Source organism: Drosophila albomicans, chromosome 3 (genome assembly GCF_009650485.2).
Source record: "Drosophila albomicans strain 15112-1751.03 chromosome 3, ASM965048v2, whole genome shotgun sequence".
Classification (NCBI taxonomy): Eukaryota; Metazoa; Arthropoda; class Insecta; order Diptera; family Drosophilidae; genus Drosophila; species Drosophila albomicans.
Window position 1 is genome coordinate 3,907,534 of NC_047629.2, and position 19,732 is coordinate 3,927,265.

The 19,732-nt window shown below is 41.1% G+C and overlaps 1 protein-coding gene across 2 annotated transcripts in view; it reads left to right on the forward strand.

The window, feature by feature from the left end:
- The window catches only part of LOC117566414 (myosin-M heavy chain), a 63,652-nt gene that overhangs the window by 39,327 nt on the left and 4,593 nt on the right, over nt 1-19,732 (forward strand). For both annotated transcript variants that reach the window (XM_034245935.2, XM_034245934.2), the window contains exons 2-7: nt 15,879-17,589; nt 17,654-17,848; nt 18,430-18,595; nt 18,663-18,816; nt 18,890-19,035; nt 19,101-19,314. In XM_034245935.2, coding sequence (XP_034101826.1) covers nt 15,879-17,589; nt 17,654-17,848; nt 18,430-18,595; nt 18,663-18,816; nt 18,890-19,035; nt 19,101-19,314 — 2,586 coding nt within the window. The remainder of the gene's footprint in view (nt 1-15,878; nt 17,590-17,653; nt 17,849-18,429; nt 18,596-18,662; nt 18,817-18,889; nt 19,036-19,100; nt 19,315-19,732) is intronic.

Below are 19,732 nucleotides of genomic sequence, written 5' to 3' on the forward strand. Positions count from 1 at the left end.
CTTTCAAGCAGTATTTAAAAATTTGTTTTACAGCTTAGTAATAGTAAATGTTAATATTAGCTGTAGTAAATATTATTTTCTATATTTTCACTTAAACTTACAATAAATAATCCTTTTGTATATTTTCACATTGTATGTAAGTTCTCCTAAAATGCATTCAAGACTAAATTAAAGCAGACATAACTCAATATTTGATGGATTTGTGTCTGTTAAAGAGCTCTCATTGAATTGACACTGTTTTGGGATTAAATTGCTGTAGCCTTTTCATGTATATTTACTCATATTTGCACTGTGCCATCGAGTGTCATTCTTTGCCACTTGAGTTGACATTGAAGTTGCAGCAAAAGTTTGTGTTGTTGCCTCTCCAATTGAGAATTCTGATTATGTGACGAGGCAGCGTCAATTGGAAATGATGAATGTGTCGCGTGTTTTCATTTATATGCCGCACATGGACAGCTGTGGATACAACCACAACAACAGCAACAAGCATGAGGCAATGTCAGACATGTTTGTGTGAGTGTGTGTGTGTGTGTGTGTGTAAATTGAGACATTCCCATTGTAATTCAATAGAAAAGTCATGAGTAAACTGCGCCTTAAGTCGACTCACGCTTACCTGATCAAAGGTCAATTTTCGACCAACAATTTTGACACACATACGAACATTTAAGCCAGACAAATTTGACATCATTAGCGTGAGTTTTGTTTGCCAGGCTTAATGTCAACATCATCGCCAGGTCAGCCTTTCTGCCATTCATTGCTGGCTTAAGTTTTGTGTTTTGTGTTTTTCTTTTTTTCCTTTTTTGGCGGCCACAAACTAGAAGATGAGCGAAGCTGGCTGGCAAAGTGATTAATAACTGGCAGATACTTAAGGCTTCTCGCCTGGCGGGGCAACCCTTGCAAAAAACTTTGTGTCTTTTTTGTTCAGTGTAAAGGCAGCAAAGTTGCGCATCATGCTGCGGGGCTGCAACATTCTGCGCATGTGCAACCAATTATTAATTGCATATGAATTATGCGGCGTTGTTCGACTTGTTGTTGTTTTTGTTGTTCGTTCTTTCGTTCTTGCATTCCACCGTCGAGTCGGCTGAGTCAGCATTTTGTTGGCTTTGTGGCGCTCCGACTGCGACTGCGACTCACTGGCGCCGACGTCGACAGAGGCGTCAACGGCGTGTGCCTGCCTCAGATACAAAAGTATCTCTCTCTCTGTCGCTCTCTCTCTTTCTCTGTATGTGTGTGTGAGTGTGCACATGTGTGGGTGGTGGCTTGGTGGTTCGCTTGTGGTTGCATGCGCGGTTGACTAGAATCATTTTCCTTCTTCATCATTCTTTTCTTTTTACTTGCAACATTGTCTCGCCCCTTTTTTTGCGTTTGCTTATTAAATTACAAAACAAACGGCCCACACATAAATAAGCTGGCAACTCGAAGCAGCATTAGACGGAAATGCGCGTATCCTGCCCCAAGACTTAGAACCCGAAAGCCAAAGCCAAAGTCAGGGCCAAGACTCGACTTTGGCTTTATGAAAAATTCCTAGCGCTGTGCGGCGTCTATAATTAAGCGTGAAATGTTGCTGGCGTTACGCTGCATTCCAGCCAGCATCAGCCCTTTGGCAATATCAAGACAACAGGCAACTTGCAACGCGCAACTCGCAACTCGCAGTTTGCAGCTTGCAGCAGGCAACATGCAACGCGACGAGCACTGACTCTAAAGTCAACTTTTATGGCTCCTTTTGGTGCCGTGTGCCATGTTGCAGCAGCATTCATATTAATTGCAAGTGTCCGCACTTACTTTGCAACATGCTGCAATTAGAATGTTAAGCCTTTGCGCCTTCGTTTCTTTTTTATTTTTTTTTGTTTTTGTTGACGGAAGTCAATTCAAATGAAGCCCTTAAGGCTTTAAAGTTGAATGCACTCAGCAGCAGCGAAAAAAACCGCTAAAAATTACCAACAACAACTACAGTTGTTTCTGGCTAAAATTGATTTCTCATGTTTAGGGTTTTTGGCATGGTTTTTGGCCAACAGCTCGTAATATAAATAACAACAACGTGCAGGAGGCGAGTAATTAAAATAAATTGCTAGCAAATGCCCAACAACATGTTGTTGCCAATCTGGCTGACTAACTGGCCAACTCGCTGGTGAGTTGGCTGCATTGTTCGTTAGTTGCTCGCCTGTGGTTGCCTGCTTGCCTGGTGTTGGCCATCTAACGCCCGATGCATGCTGTTGATAGAATTTGCACTTCGATTCAAGTACACACGGCAAAAAAAGGGGGAACCTCTAGTCTAGTTATTGCGGAAAATTCCTTGAACCAGTTGGCTGAATTAGTTTAGCATTCCTAACTAAGAATGTGCAGGCTCATTGAGTTTATACACGAAATAATGAATATTGGCTAATGAAAGTAGAGTATTAAGTACTAAACTTAATGTATATCAAATGTATTTATTTTTCGAATTGCAAGTGCTTTTAATAAAAAGTTCTTTTTAAATGTTAGTTTCAAGAATTAGTCTAGATGCAGTTGATAACCAACCTCATAAAATAACACGAATTTACATATGTATTTCAAAAATCAACACAGGCGAAATTGAGTGCTTATCTGGCTACTTATTAACATATATGTATACAGAATACTGGCTGATGCGACTTTTGACACAAAATTGGTCTATCGTATAGTTTCGCATAAAATCTTGAAACATTTTACCTGTGAGATATTTTATAAATCATTTGGATTATTCAGTAGCAGTTCAACTAGCAATAAATTGAATAGCAATGGAATCAAAATTTGGCTTGAGAATGTGGCAAGTTACTAAAACAATTTTACTTGCGGATCAATCACTTTTAAATGGACGTTTACTTTTTGTAAATTTTCTTGAAGTTTCTGATTTCATACTTCACTTCTGAAACCTTCCACTTCATTCAAAATTATTGATTTCAGTTTCTGTTTGCCCATTTCTTTTCGAAAACTGAATCAACATACTTGCATTTATTTACAACATTATTAAAAAATGTAATTCCTATGTTTTTCTCTCAATGTAAAGTTGCAGTAGGCGAGATGCTTCCGCTACAGCTGAGGTCCTGAGCTTGTCGCCTGTTTGCCATCAAATTAAAGCGCTAAATTGTAGTGCGCCTCTTTTCCTGTCTTTCATCACGCGTTGGGCATCTGCCCAGCCAGGTTTTTCCCCCGCACGCTCTCGCCCCAAATAAATATCCAGGGCCATGTCCAATACGATACGATCCTCTGCTCTCCGCTAGCTGCTTCATTAACATATGGGCGGTTGGTTGTCGGAGCTATTTGGTGCTGTAAATTACTGATGGACAGCTGCCTGTTGAGCTTCGCTATTGGCCATTGGCAGTGAAATTTTATGATGCTACATTTCCTTTTGGGCTCCGTCTTCGGCTGTGGCTGTGGCATGCCACTACGTTGCACCTTTTATGTGCTGTGCAACAAATGCGCGAACATCGGCAGGGGCCTGTCCATCAATTAAAGATGCTGGCATACAAATGTGGCCATAATTTGATTGTTTTTCGCCAGCAGTGGCAGTGGCAAAGCAATTGCTTTGCTGCCGCCAGTCGCCAGTCGCTGACCTGCTTTTTATGGCCTCCCTCTCAGCCCCTTTTATTTGTGCACAGATTTTTCCACTTGCCAATTACAGCAGCCTCAACAAAACTAAACTGAACCGGGCCGAGTCAAGTCAAGTCAAGTCCAGTCGACACAAGTCGAATAGAGCCAAAGCCAAAGCCAAAGCCAGAGCTGGCCTGCAGCTGCAACGCCGGTGGTCTGGCCAGACACTCGGACGATCTGAGGATGATGGCCTCTAAAACGCGTTCTCTTAGTGCCCAAGTTGGCATCACTCGCCTCTTTGGCATATTTTCACTGGAAAGAAACAACGCGCAGCAGAAGACACAGTCAGTAAGCATTTGAACCACTTTTGTGTACTGCTCGGTGCATTGACCAGCAATTGATGCCTCTCAACGCAACGCAGGCCGCGTCGTTGACATTGGCCAAGACTGTGTGACTGGCTGGAGAAGAGTCTTTTCATCTTTACGATGCTCATATGGCACTATTTGCCGCCCCGTTATGGGCATCGAAAGCAGCTCCACATTCCACATGCGGCCTTGCTAAATACGGTACATCGAAGGGGGGAAAGGGAGTGGTAAAGAGGAGTTTCTATTGGATTGCAATCCTGCAGGGAATTCTTGTCTACTCAACTGAACTGCAACTCAACTCCAACCTAGTGCAATCAACTTACTAATTTATCAACTCTGCTCTTTCTCTTTGCAGGTATGTTATTGCTGTTGATTAGCTGCAAATGTTTGCGCAAACACTTAAGGCCAAGTTCTGAGTATGTAACAATGACGAGTGCGGTTTGAATAGTTCATGCAAGTTTTGACTGTTTAATTTTAATACCAGAAATGCATATAATGTAATAATAAAGGCCAGTGAAAACTGTTTCTCATCGTTTTACAATTGTTGTCCGTCCAACGGGAGTATACAGTTAAAGGACTACTCTGATATTTTTTATACCCGTTAAACATAGGTTAGAGGTGCATTATATCTGCGTACATTAGACTAAGAAATGTATATAATAAATATACATTTCAGCATTTTTTCGGTATATTTACTACATATGTTATATTTTAAGGATAATATAGCTTCCACTGTTTAGGTGTTGTCGAAATTGGGAGAACAGTCGATTTAGCTTTCCCACTTTACAATTTTATTTTAAATTGGCATTAAGTGCACTTAAAATAATGTAAAACTTATGAAAATAAATTTAAATATATAAGTTTGAAATTGCTGATGTGTCGATACTCTTTTCGATATCTAATAGTATTTAATGTTCTTCATTGTTTCATGCTTACCACTATCTTTATCTTAAATTTATACATCTCACTATGTTTACAAGAAAATCCTGTCCGCTCAGTATAAAGTTTAGTTCGATTTTAGATTGACAATATATAAAATCCTCTCAAAATATCTGAAATAGTTCTAACATTATTGAGAAAAGAGGTGAGTCACTTTAAGAAATATCCACATTTCAAAGTTGTACATATCATAAATTTTACATTGAATTCGTTTCCGTTTAGAGAGGGTTTAGATCGATTGAAATATGTAAAAAGTAGAGACATTAACCCGAAAAAATTGTTCTGACAACAATTCTAGTTTAAGTAGAAGCGATTGCATCTGTCACTTTGGGTATATTAACACCTAAATATCGTATGAAATTTGGTGACAAGGCAGCTCAGCCGTAACACGAACAAACTGTAATGTCTTTGCTTGTTTGTTGGCCTTTAATAAATGGATGAAGAACCTTCTTCATTTGTGAATTGACTTGTCATCAAGTCAACTAACATTTACATGAAACACTCTCTGAATCAACCAACCGGCTGGCTAGCTAGCTTGTTAACAAAGATATCTTGACTTGGCTCGTGTCAACAGGGCCACTGCCAATGCAAATTTATCCAAGCCAACGATACCCAGCGGCTTATTTATGAAGCTCATTAGCAGCTATAGAGCCTGCGAAGCAGTTGCAGTTGCATTTGCATTTGCAGTCAGAGTCACAATGCCGTTACCAAGAAGCCAATGTCAGTGTGTCCAGTGCGTATCTAGAGTCAATATTGTTGATATGTCTGTGTCTCGTTGTCAGACTTTGTCTCTTTGTCGTGTAATGCACCTTTAGTCTTTTGGCCTTCAAAAGCGTCGCAAGGCAGTTGCCAGTTATGACGGACTGTCAGACAACTGACTGACAGCTTTGTGCGCAGCAGAGTGGAGTGAAGTGGCAGTCTTTGGTAGGTAGGATAGCATAGGTCTCAGAGTCAGTGCCCAAAATCTGGGGCTATGACGCCCACACATAGTATGGTAACTCGTATCTTGTGTGCTTTATGCAATCGCAAGCGTTGATCCACTTTTTGGGCACTGTGGCAATCAATCAAACAGCTGAAACAGCGATCTAAAGCTGTGCAGTTCGACTTGGAGCGACTTGAAAACATTGACAGACGTTTCCTGCTCATTGTGTGGCTTTCGCTTTCCAGCCAGTCAGTCAGCCAGAGAGCCAGATGCGTATTTGATACGGGTAAATTGATTTGAAAAGCGAATGCCTCAAATGAGGCGATTCCATCGACTGCATCGCATCCAAAAACGTTCACTGTCCACACAGATTAACAATCTCGCTTGCAACACAACAACTTGATCTCTCTCTCTCTCTCTCTCTCTCTCTCTCTCTCTCTCTCTCTCTCTCTCTCTATTACAACTCTCCATTGTCTGGCTGTCCATTTGCATTAGACGCATGCGTGGGCGGCTTTGGTTGAGGTCAAACTGCGGTTGCCATGAAAAATGGCTAAAAGCTGGCCATTTTTCACTCCGCTATTTTTATCGGCTAATTAAACGTGGCTGTCTTACATAAGGCGGACATTGAATGTCTTTATCAGCGTTTAACTATCGACAAAAACAAATAGGAAACTTTTTTTTTGGGGTTTCTTTTTGCTTTGCTGCTGCTGGCCAAATACGGCACAATGCGGCTTGTTGCATGTTGCAAATTTCACCCGAAAATACCAGCCTTAAAAGCCCTTGAACTGGACCTGGTCATGGCCATGTCCGACTATCTATTGGCCATACTTGGCACCGCCACCGCCACTGCCAAACAATTGGCATTAGCATAAGGCCAACGGCCAATGCGCTTGCTTCTGCTCCTGCGTCTTCGTCTTCGCCTTCGCCCCTTTTTGGCCAATTTAGTTGTTGCAAAAATGTTGAAGGCATTTTATTTTATTTTTATATTTTTTTGTGCCTTTTTTTTGCATATTTCATGGCTATTTTTAGCAATATTTTTCACACTTTTATGCATTTCTCGCCATGTTTGCAATTCATCAGGCAAACCGACGCAGTTGCAGTTGCTGTTCCTGTTGCTTGTTGTGTAGTTGTGTTGTTGTTGCCGCTGTTTATGGCTCAGGGGCAGGGCCTGCTTCTCAGTTATGTTCCTGTTCAAATGCCAGAGTCACGCAGTTCAGTTCGTCATGTCAAAGTCAACGACGGACTTTGAATTGCAACACTGGCAGCTGCCTGCTACCCCTTAAACTAACTCACTGGCTGGGTTTGCTCGACTAAAGCTGCAAGTTGATATCTAACAAACGTATATGGTTTTTGTATATCTTATGATTGCCGACTGAAATGCATTGAGAGTTAATATGTTCTGCAAAATTTGTTATACCCCAACCTCAACTAAGTAGTAAGCTATTTCTTAAGGGTTCTTAGAGATTCATCTATGAAATAGTTTGATTCTGAAGGAAATTAAAATATATAAAGATGCTAACCAGATTTCGCATTAAAATGCTTTATTACCAGCACATATTTCTTTGAATAAAATCTATTTTTATGACTCCCCTAACTATATATGGTGAAATATTAAAATTCCATTAATAGATTTATTTCCAATGTGAATTTAATAACATAAAGTGGAAAATAAATACATAGAGCGAGTGACCACAAATTTTAAAATGTTTAAATTTTACGGAACTTAGAAATGAAAATTCCAAAGTGAATTCTTTTGATTTGTTACATACATTTTTCTTTACTTTCTTACTCATTACTGTTTCTTTTAGTAAAATTATTGTAAATTAGCAACTCTGTCTTTATTTCTTTTTCTACAATTATAAAATCGTCTAGGAGTTTGAGTTTTTCAAAAATTTTCATTTGGGTAATCAAAAAGTGTAATCAACAAAGTATTATAAAATACTCTAATAAAAAAAAAACAAAATAAATATTTAAATATATATTAAATAACTAAAATATAAAGTCGATGTTTAATATTCAGTTCAATTGTGAAATATAGTAGAAAGAAGTATTCGCATGTGCAATCAATTTTAGTTAAATTTGGTTTTAAGCTTTCAAATCTGATTCTAAAAATAACGGTGCTGTTAGAAAGCGGTTTTTACAGGGTAGCCTGAGGGTCTTCGCTGCATTGTGGACTTTGCTGTTTCCTCGCATGCTGCTGACGACACTCGAGACTGCTTCGGGCTGAAGTGCAAAGTGCAAGCCGCCGGCAACAGAATTCAGCTGCTGCTGCTGCTATTGTTGTTGCTGTTTTTGTTGGTGTTGTGCTTGCCACTGCGTGACTGCAAGTGTCGCATGCCTCAAGTGGCCTCCTCGGCGCTGTTGCAGTTGAGATTTGTAGTTGGAGTTGGAGATGGAGTTGGAGGTGGGTTAATTTAGAAGCAGCTGCCTGGAAAGCGGGCTGCCAACGTTTTATGAGATTTTAGCACTCGGGCCGAGGCAGCAAAGGCAAAGCAAAGGCATGAGACTGAGACTGGGACGCGCTTAATGGATTTCTGGCCATGGAATTTAGCACGTAGCTGGGTGGAAAACTAATATGCCAGGCAGGCAAGGAGGAGGTGGAGATGAAGGAACTTTGCTGCAGCCTGGAACACATCGTCTATGCTCCGGCTGCGTGACATTTATGGCTTCGTCTCGTCTGCGACTGTCCATCGTTGTTGTTTTTGTTGCTGTCCAGTTTTCTGTTTTTTGTTTTTTGTTTGTCGGCTCTTGTCGTTTGTTCACGTGCAAATATGAACAAGATTTATAACGTTTTTGGGACAGCCTGCCCAGGCATTAGCTTTGCAGTTTGCAGTTTGCAGCTTGTGCTCTCTCGCTCAGACATTTTCCTAGATTTTGTTTGCTGCCGCTTAAAAGGATTTCACTTTTCGCTGGAATTTGCAAAGAGTTGTTATTGTTGTTTCTGTGGCAGACTTTTCTGTGTCTGCTCCAAAAGCAAAAGTTGCCACATTGCCATGCCCCGCGTCGTGTAATGGAGCAACTATGGCAAGCTCTGGGGAGCAAGCTAGGCCAGCCATTTACCATAAGTGCCTCTGAACCATGCGATCTGCGCTGCGTCTAAAAATAAAATATGCGCCGACGAAGTTAACCAGCGCTGGGGGAGATGATCTTTAAGAACATTTACTATTCTATACTATATGTTTTATGCGTCTGGCTCTGCAAATATTGCCTCAATTTCCAATGCTCTATCGTAATTTGTGAAACTGCTGCAGACTTCTTTCACAGTTTGAGCGGATGCTAAGAGGAATTTGCAAAAGGTTATTATACAATTCTCTAATTTTCAGATAATCATTTTCGATGCAGCTGTAAATTGTGCAAATTTCAGTAATTATTCAAACTGACGGTATAAAGCAATAAAAACTTAGTAAAGTCTAGAAAAGTTGATGAAGTTAAATTTGATTTTCAGTAGAAAGTTATTTATGAGTTCAAATTAAATTTAAAAATAAATATTATATTATATAATATTTAAGAATTTGATTAGATATCAGAAAATGTTATTATAGAATCATAAAGTATTTCAGCTTTTACTTTTGAAGTAAGCTGTTTAATTGTTTATAAGGAAAATAACTTTCGAATTAAGACTTACGATTGCACAATGTAGATTATCATAAATCAAGTCTACTTTCTGTAAGCTTTTACATTTACTTGAAAGATATTATATATTAATTTATTGAGAAATACAAGAAATGTAGAAGTAGTTAGTCAGTTTAAGTTTTACAATTTGCTTACATATTCAGATGCCATAAATTGTAATTCTGCAAATATAAAATATATAACGAAGCTTATTTTTTTAAACATTGCCTTTCACTTCTCAAAAATATTTATTTACAGTTTACTTTTATATATTAAGATATCTTTAATTGCTATTCACAAGTGTAAAAGCTTTAACCTCCTACTATGTTTGACCTCCTAACCAATATAATTTTATTTTATTTATTTATTTACTCATAAATTGATATTAGTTGCAGTTAGAGTAGGAACTTGGGCGACTTGTGAACGACTTCCGTTCTGCTTTGTTTGAGGTGTTGTCTGCATCCGCAATAAAAATTGAGTTATATGTATGTATAACATATAGTATATAGAGAATGCAGTAAAAAAATGCTGAGCATGAGTTCGTCACACATGCTTTTTTCCAAGTAGGAGGAGAGCTGGTATTGACGTTGTTGTTGTTTTTGTTGTTGTTGTTGTTGCACTCTCCCTCTGTCGTCCAATGAGGCATGCATTTGTTTATAGCTTTTGCTTCCGTTTCGATATCGATTGAGTTATAATGCTTCGGCTGCCAGGTGTTGCCATGAAATGTAAAGACACAAAACTCGCTTGTTAGCATTTTATAATCAGCATTCAATTTATAAACAATAAGCAAAGAGCGCTTATCAGCTGTAAGTGTGTGTGTGTGTTAGTGTGTGCTTTAAGCGCATTTTGCGACACATTGAATAATTTTTATGGCAATTGCAAAATGCGTGCCGAAAAGAGCAAGTTAAAAGCGTTGAATTGGCTTAACACACGTTTACAGTGATAGTCGATGTTGCTGCTGCTGCGCTGCTGTTGCCTCGTATTCCAATGGCTTTTTAATGATCCAATCAGTGCTGCGAGTGTGTGCGTGTGTGTGTGTGGGGACTGCTGTTGCTTGTGTTGCTATTGCTGCTACTGGTCATTTCCCTAAACACGGCCAATGGCGCCAGCGAGCAGACAAAATGAAATACCGATTAAAATATCAATTGTGTGTGCCATTGTGTGAGTGTGTGTGTGTGTGTGTGTGTGTCTACCTTGCCCAGACGACGCCACCATAGAAAATCGACTAAGCGCATTAATATAATGCCATCAACAGCTGCTGGCCCAAGACGCGCGACGTCGTTGCATAGATACTAAACTATTGGCCAAGGTGCGTGCCAGTCGCTGCCGCAATGTCACCAGAGGAAGAGAGAGGGGGAAAGGGGAACCTTGCTGCATGTTGTACAACAGCAGCAATCGATTTAGTTGTCATCGCGCTTCGCAGCTTCGATTGCGATTGCGATCGGCAGCAAAGCGCGGCCAAGGAGAGGACTTTCCCTGCCACGCTGAGCATAATTCAATGCCACAATTTCAACTTACGAGTATGCAGAGAGCGGCATATAAATCAGCACTTACGCTTACAGCTTGTCAACAGCTTCTGCTTGACCTTTTGGCAAACAAAACACAGCGCTGCGCTATTTTTAGCTGCACCAAAATGAAGGAGGTACAAATAACATCGCGTAATCTTGAGCCAGCCATCGACTTTGCAGTTTGCTGTATGCTGTATGCAATCTCAGCCTTAGTCTTAGCCTCCGACACAGACTCAGACACAGACTCAATCTCCGTTTCAGTCTTAGTCTGCGTCTCAGACTTTGCGTCTCGCGCATTATGAAATTGTGTCAGCTGTGCCATAAATTGCGCACTTTAAACGGGCCACAACGGACGATAGCATCGGCTGACTGCATCGGCCATCGGCTGCTCTGACACCTGAAGCCGCCACACGACACGACGCAACACCAAAACTGACAAAGGGCCGCAGCGTGCTACAAAAATGTGGCAAGCGTCATAATGTGTGTGTGCCTGTGTGTGTGTGTGTGACGGTCAGTACATGAAATGAAACCAAAAGCTGGCAGCCAAGTCTCAATGTCCTCTGGCTTAGACTTGGGCTTTTGGCTACTCCAATTGCAAAAATTACGAAATGCGTTTCATTGTTTTCTGTGACAATGCGACAATGCAAATTTGTTGCATATTTCTTCTGATTGTTGTTGCTGCTTTTGTAGTTGCAAGTTAGTTTTATTGCTGCCAGATCCGTTGGCTGATTGCCAGGGCGACTTAGCTCGAGCTTAGTCCCTCGAATCGCCCATAAAAATGTCACCTCAAATTATGCCATAAATTGATTAAAGTAATCACTGTAATCCGGACTACTTGATACTTGTTGCAGCTGCGCGCACAGAAATGCGGCATTTAAGCAGTGTTTTTGTGCAGGCACGAATTATGTAAAAGTCATGCTAACATAAATTAATATTGATCCACATAATAAAGTTAAAATGTTTATGATAAGCCATGAATTTAATAGTTTTATAATTAACTATTTAAATTTCATTAAGTCCTTCCCGTTTGGATTTATACATTACTGAACAATTTTGAGAAACTTAAGGAAGGGGTTACATGATTGTATTATTTTCTAAAAAGATTATATTAATAATGGAATCATATTTGGATAAATAATAAGAAAGACAGTTAATGTCGAGTGTGCTTGACTGTAAGATACCCGTTACCCATTTTTAAAAAGACAATAAAGTGCAGCATTATTCTTCAAATTAATATACTAAAATACTAAAAATTCCAAATTATGCCAATATATTTATTTGGTATATTAATCTATTATTACATTAAAAAGCAAATAATAACCATGTCTCTTATGATCTCTGAGATCTAGGTGTTCATACGGACGGACGGACAGATAGACGGAGCAAAGAAAAAACGGACATGGATATGTTATATTATCTTGGCTGTTGACCCTGACTTTATGGGTTCTGGTAGCGGGTATGAAAAGTGTTATTCAGGCTTGCTAATACGATTTACTGAATGATGTGGATGTTGTATGTGATATTAAGTAACCAACAAAACTTGCATCATTACGCGGCAACATAATTTTCCTCTGCTTTGCGGAGTATTTTGTAGCTTGGCTGCAAACACTGATTGTGATTCTTGTTAATTAAACGGGTGACAATGATAAAACTCAAGCCTTTTGGTCATTTCCTAGACATAACCATGGCCCGATACCCGTTTGGTTGCACTGCAGTTTTTCACAACCCACGGCTGGCAATTAAGGCAAGAAAAACTGCAGCCACCAAAGTGGGTCAGAGAGGCAGCTGGAAGATCTTTTTGATGGCGTCACGAGGCTCCGTCATTGGCTTTGCTACCCACGCATGTTTCTGCAGCATTTGAAATAATCAACAAACAAAATGATGGAAAATTAAATGTACAAATCATGTTTACGACTTGTCGTCAGTCTGTCGAGGGAGACAGACAGACAGACAGACAGACAGACGGACGGACAGACAGACAGTTAGCAAGTGAGTGTTCCATCAGTTTGTCAGTTTAGTTAGCCGCTCTTTCAGTCTGTCAGTTTGTCAGTCAGCTGACAAAGTGGGCGTGGCATGCAGGCAAAACTAATTGTTGTTCGTGAGGCTCGATGGCCGCAACTGTTGCCAACAAATAATGCAGCCAACAACATTTAGCCGGCTTCACATTGACACGGTTTGCAATTAGAAGAGAAGAAGAAAAAGCGGCCCGTTGGCTACTGTGTGTGGGTATAGGTGTGTGTGCGACGCTTGAGGATGCCAATGACGATGCCTGTCTATGCTAATGTTGCATTCTTAATAGCTCAAAAACCAGTTGCCGGCTCCGTCTCCTGCTCTTGCTCTGGCTTTGGCCGATTGCCGATTGCATTCGGTAGCCGGTGTTCTTCAGTCTAAAAGTTAATTGCCTGATTTGCTGAGCCTCCAAGTCGAAGTCGGCACAGTTTTTACTCACTGACTACTGTGGGCAGAGATCTCGGAGCTGTTAGGCAAATGTGCTAAAAGATTATGCTTTTGGATTAGGCACGCATATAAGTCACTTACCGCAAATGGCGGAGCGGGCCAAGAAAAGAATGTGCTAACTGCATGGGAATATTAAAGAGAAATTTCGCAGGTGACTTGCAAGGGAGAAGACACTTGTTTAGGATGCGAAGAAATTGCAGATAAAGATTGTATCATATATATTAAAAAGGCAAATAAATCGAGTTGCAAAACAGGAAGTATATTGTGCAAGTATAAAGCAGTTTAAATAATGTATTTTTAGAGATCATAAGAAAACTTCTATAGAATCTTGCGTAGATTATCATTCTATTATTTCAAGCTTAAATTTGCTTACTCTAACAGGAATCAAAGGCAAGCTTAAGTATGTTGAATTCTAATTTAACTCTTAGATGAAAGCTGATAATTATTAAGACATATTAAAGAAAAAATTACAAATAGAAAAAAATTTACTATTTTTATCACAAGTTTGTTTATTGCACGCATCCAAAAATTCTTTGTAGCAAAGTCAACGACTGGGCGAATAAGAAGAAGCTATAAATATCCGTTCTACGTATAAATAAATATTATATAATATTAAATTAAAGTTAGATCTACAATCAATTTTCAAAGAATTGGGTTACATAGAATATTGTGCAAAATTATAATCTAATTAGGAAAACTTATCACACAAATTAACGTAATTAATTCTATTATTTTAAAACAAGTTAATTTGTGGTAAAGTTGGCAGGAATATATGGATCGGAAATATTTAGAATAAATGTGCTACCCATATGTGGAGCTGCTTTCGTTTTACAACAACCTCTCATGTTCCCATATGTTGACTCTGTCAGCCTGTCTGTCTTCCTGTCGGTCTAACGATCGTGCTTCGCGTTGATGGGCTGCATCGGCTTCACATCATTTTGTGATATTTGCCATAATTTTGTTGCGTTAAATGAAATATGTTAAAGCCGGCGAGTTGATGTATTGAGTTGTTTAGCCGCAGGACGCGCAAGCGAACGGGCCAAAAGAACGCGGCCATCAGTCAAGGCAACAAGTCAAGACTTGGTCCACAGCTCTTGCTTCTTGGCTTGGGGTGCTCATGTTCTCAGTTCTCGCTGTCTTGCTCGCCTTTGGAATTGGAGTCGAAGTCGAAGTTGGAGTTGGCTGCATAAATAAGTAGGTTGTCTGTCCGTACGTCTGTCTGGCTGCAAGTTGGCCTGCTGGCCTGAAATGTGAATTGATATGCCAACGCAACATGGCAGCAGTCGCAAGAGCAGCACTCGATCGACCACAAAACCAACTGGCAACAGTTGCAAGGGGGCAACATTCAACTGGTAACTCGCAACTGGCAATTGGCATGGGGCATGATGTTCATGCTTTAGCTTTGCTCATCATTTCTCACAAATAGTTCAATTAATCAAAATACCTTACACAACTGCGAGTTTAATAACATTATTCACAACGTAACACAACACACACACACACACACTTGATATATAAATTATAGATCATGCCAGTCAATCGTCAATAGCTATAATGATTGCTCTTGCACTGAAAGAAAACAAAAGACTGCAAATTGCATAAATCAGCACGAGGAATGCAGATCATGATCAACGACTCTTGCATATTTAATTGAGGACCACAAAGCTGTCGAGTCCATAACAAATAACTTACTTATAACCATATTCTATTGATGTACAACAGTAGTAATAAAGCTGTTGTAATTCGATTTCAATTGATTCACAAGGAAGTGACAGCCAAGCAATTGAATTCCCAGGGAATTTATATAAATAATAAAGTTAAAGTAGGGAATCTATTAAGTTGGCTATAAATGCTGATTAAACAACTGATATTTTATATTTATTTACTTTACACGATCTTAACGACTATGTGAAGTAAATTTAAGATGAAAACAATTTGTAAGATATGAAATTAGACGTGTTAAATCCAGTTTAATTTTTTTTTGCAAACATAATTATTTTTTTTTTTTTTTTGCATTTATAATTATTGAAAATTTACTGTATTGTATTTAAATCAATGTGGTATATTTGGTATATATTGATGGTATATATTGATGATGGTATATATAGTATATGCTAAGAATAATACCGCAATGTTTTGCTTTTATTGAAAATGGGTAGTGGGTATCTCACAGTCATGCAGAATCGACCGTATCTATCTTACTTGTTGTACTCTTCACCGTATTCATTGTTCAATGGCAGCTTTTTTGAATTTGGCATAGATCTTTTTATTATCTTTTCTTATTATCATATTTAGTGCGTAGTAATTAAATTGAATTTTCATACTATTATTTTTGTATAATATTTTATCTCATGGGCTAAAATAGGCAGCGAAACTCTTACTTGAAGAAGTTTAACTTTGACAGAAATAAATCACAATTTGAATAGTTTATTCAATTATACTCTTGGCAAACTTCAGCAACAATATTCCTTAATGTAACAATGTAATCTACTTCTACTTATTAACATTTTTCGATTTCTTTTATAGGCAGCACCACAGACTTGGCACCATCGCTGCTGGGGTTTTATGACACACTGAACAGCAGCTTGGTGGTTGGCAGCGGTGCAGCGAGCAGCAAGACTGAGCACCACACAGTTGCAGCAGGCAATCAAACTAGTGGCGAGTCAACACCTAAGCGCAGCAATAGCAACTGCAGCAGCAGCAGCCACACGAGCAACACCAGCAACACAAGCAACAACAGCAACCACAGCAGCGACAATCACTCGGGCAGCTACACGCTTGACTCGGAGGCAAACTCCCACTTGGTGGCAACAACAACAACAATAACAACATCAGTAGGCACAGCAACAGCGACATCGCCACCTCAGGTGGTTGCAGGTCTGCGTGATGAGGCTGATGGCGTGCAGCTGAGTCGCTTTGTGCAGCGGCGTCAGGAGCTGGGCAGCAGTCACAGCATCGCCTCAAGTGGCAGCAGCACTGGCAGCTCAAACTCACGGCGTGGCAACAACATACGCGTACTTTCGCCGAATGTGCAACGCATCATTACACACTCTGATGCGGAGCATGTGAATGCCGTTGATATTGATGCACTGCAACAGCCGCAGCCACATCTATTGCATCCCTTGCAACGCAGTCCGACGCCAGGACGTTATGGCAAGGCCTCTACTGCGCCTACGAAACTGAAGCTATCCCATCTGCCGCTCTCGAAGATCGCGGGCAAACTGTCGACGCAGTCGGGCAGCGATTTGGTTGCCGCACTCGATGCCAGCAACGAATACAGTGGCTCACGAAAAACAGCGGCTGTGGATGAGGACAAGACGCCAACCAATAAAGCGGCACCTGGCACTCCATTCCACTTCGAGGGTCAACCGTTTGCCAAACTGAAATTGCCGCGCTACGAATCACAGCAGAGCATCAAACTGATTGAAATGGAGCAACTGGCAGTGACCAGTACACAACTGGCGGCGCCATCAACGCCGCCTCGGCCCAAGGAATTCGTGGTGGCGAGTGAGCCGCTGAGTCCCGAACCCTTTGTGGACACTATCAACTTTGATCTGGTGACACAGCACATGGAGCAGCTAACACTCTTGGAACTCGAACTGTCCGAGAACGATGCAGTTACCTGCAGTCAGCTGGTGGAGGCCATTAACAAGCCGCTGATTAGCAAGCCACTGGTGCGCAGTGTTTCGGCTCCTCGAGCCACAAGCAACTCGACATCGCCACTTCAGACTTATGCGCGCACCAAGCTCAAGAGTCAGAGCAACAACAATGGCAACAACAACAACAATAACAACAACAAAGCAAGCACCCTGGGCGGTGGCATGCCACTGCGGCTGCCCACAGCCGAGCAGCTTGCTGAGCTGGAGGAAGCCAACAAGTTGTCGGCCGAGAGTCTCGACACATTGACAGACATCAAGCCGAAGTTTGCGGTGCGTCTAAGTGAATTGGCGCGTCTCACGAGTCGTCCGCTGTCATCGTCCTCCATTTGCTCGACATCGTCCAGCTCCAGTTCTGGGTCGGATCAATTGCTGAATGGCAAGCTGACAACCACCTCGTATCTGGCCAGTGTGGAGAGTCTGGCCGAGAGTGAGAATGAGCTGGGCGATCATCATCATCATCATCATCTGCACCATCATCATCATCATACGGCAGCGATGAGCGTGCTGGAACGCGCCTGCCTTGAAATTGTGGACTCGGAGCGGAGTTTCGTCGAGGATCTCGGTCAGGTGATCAAAGGGTAAGTGAATGAGTTGAGGAAAAAACTGCAACCTGGTAGTTGACTAATAAATTGTTCTTCATAGTTATCTGCTGGACTGGAAGGAGCGAGCCTGTTTACGTCTGGACGAATTGCAAATTCTCTTTGCGAACATTGAAGAGATTTACGAATTCAATTCGATACTGCTGCAACAGCTGATCAACTCGGGCATGGAACCGGCCAAAATAGCCAAATGTTTCATAGATCTACGTGAACGCTTTGATGTGTACACAACCTACTGGTAAGTAAAAGAATACTTCGTTGCAATTCTTCCCCAAGAGAATCGAGAGACAGCAAGTCAGCTTGGCGTGTCTGCCAAAATCTCAGATATGCTGGCCAAGAACGGTTAACGGGCTGACCAAAATGATCTCGATAGCAGCAGCGGGACACGAACATCGACAGCGACAGCGTCAGCGATGGCGATGGCGTCTTTGGCAGTCCAGGCACGCCATGCTCCATGGCTCCATGTTCCATTTAAAAAAAAAAAAAAAAAAAGAAAAGGCTGACATTTTGGCTGTGCCGCTGTCGCTGTCAATTTGAAGTCAACTGCGCGCCGCTGATGGTCGCAGTTTGATTTGTCGCCCCAACTGACAGCTGGACATTTATCATGAATGGAGTCAACGTTCAACTTGCGAGCTGGCTCTGAGTCCAAGCCAGATCCTCCTACAAGCGGATTGCTTGCAGTTGATTTTAAATTCAAATTTCATGTTTGTCTGATGAAGAGCTCAACAGTACTTTTTACTTTTTTCATTTTTGGTTGACCATAAATCAGCAGCTTTATAACATACATTGTCTTTTGTTTTTGCCGGTTTCGTTGTGCAGCACAAGCTACCCGGAAGCCATCTCGCTGTTGACCAAACTGCTGCAGGCCAAGCACACGAATTCGCTGCTTGCCTCCACGCAGAAGCTGCTGCAACACCGCCTGCCACTTGGCTCGTATCTGCTGAAACCGGTGCAACGCATACTCAAGTACCATCTGCTCCTGGACGTGAGTAAAAAACTGACCTTATGTCGCCTGCCTAACAACATTTAATGATCCACCTTTGTATATTTAGAGCCTTCGCAAGCATTGCGATGTCAAGGAGGTGGCCGAGGCGTATGCCATAATGCGCCAGGTGGCCCACAATATTGATCAGGTGAAGCGCAAGCAGGAGCAACAGAGTCGCGTTAAGGAGTTATCTGGCATACTGGATGGCTGGATGGGACCAGGTGAGTGTGCCAGTGCCATGAAATTCTGCGAAATAACTTAAATTTTAAACACTAACAATCTCCACTTGAACAGATCTCAGCGTGCTACGTGAGCTGCGGCACGAGGGTCTGCTGATGGAGCAACACAACAAGCCGCGTCAGGTGTTGCTCTTCGAGACGATGCTCATCATCACCAAGCAGAAGGAAGACGGACGACTGCAGTTCAAGAGCCTCATAACAGTAAGAGCGCCGCAAGTTCTCCCAACTAACTGACAGACAACTAACACTTCTCTTTTCGACTGCAGCAAAAGAACCTGATGCTTAGCGAACATTTGCCAGGCGAACCGACCAGCTTCTATGTTATACCCTTCGATGAGCCGCGCAATCAAATCAAGTTGACGGCCCGAAATCGTGACCAGAAGCGTATCTGGACGCAACACATTAAAGGTGTTATGCTCGAGGAGCTCGACATACCCACGCGGGCCAAGGAACTTGTCTACCAGCTGGGCAACGAGGAAGGTGAGTGTCAGCCACACTAAGCTAACCGACAAGCTTTTTGCATAGCTTTTCCTACTCTCTACGTATTTACAAATTTTTGTCTATCTGTGTGTGTGCTTTTGTTGTTGACGTTATTTGTTTGATTTAGTTTGTTGGTGACGACGACCAAAATACACATAACACTTTGGCAAAGGACTGAATGAAGTAGTTAGTTATAGTTATGCGGGCATTGCCTGCTCAACATCCCTCATACACTGCAAAAAATCTATATAAAGTTAAAAATCTCTACTATACTTTTAGAGGGTTAAAATGACTATTTATTTAAATGAATGATAAATGTAAAGTATTCTATTAATAGATTTCTCAAAATTGAAAATGAGTATTGAAATAAGTTGACTAAACATATTGTTTATAACTATTATGATTTCACGAAAAGAAA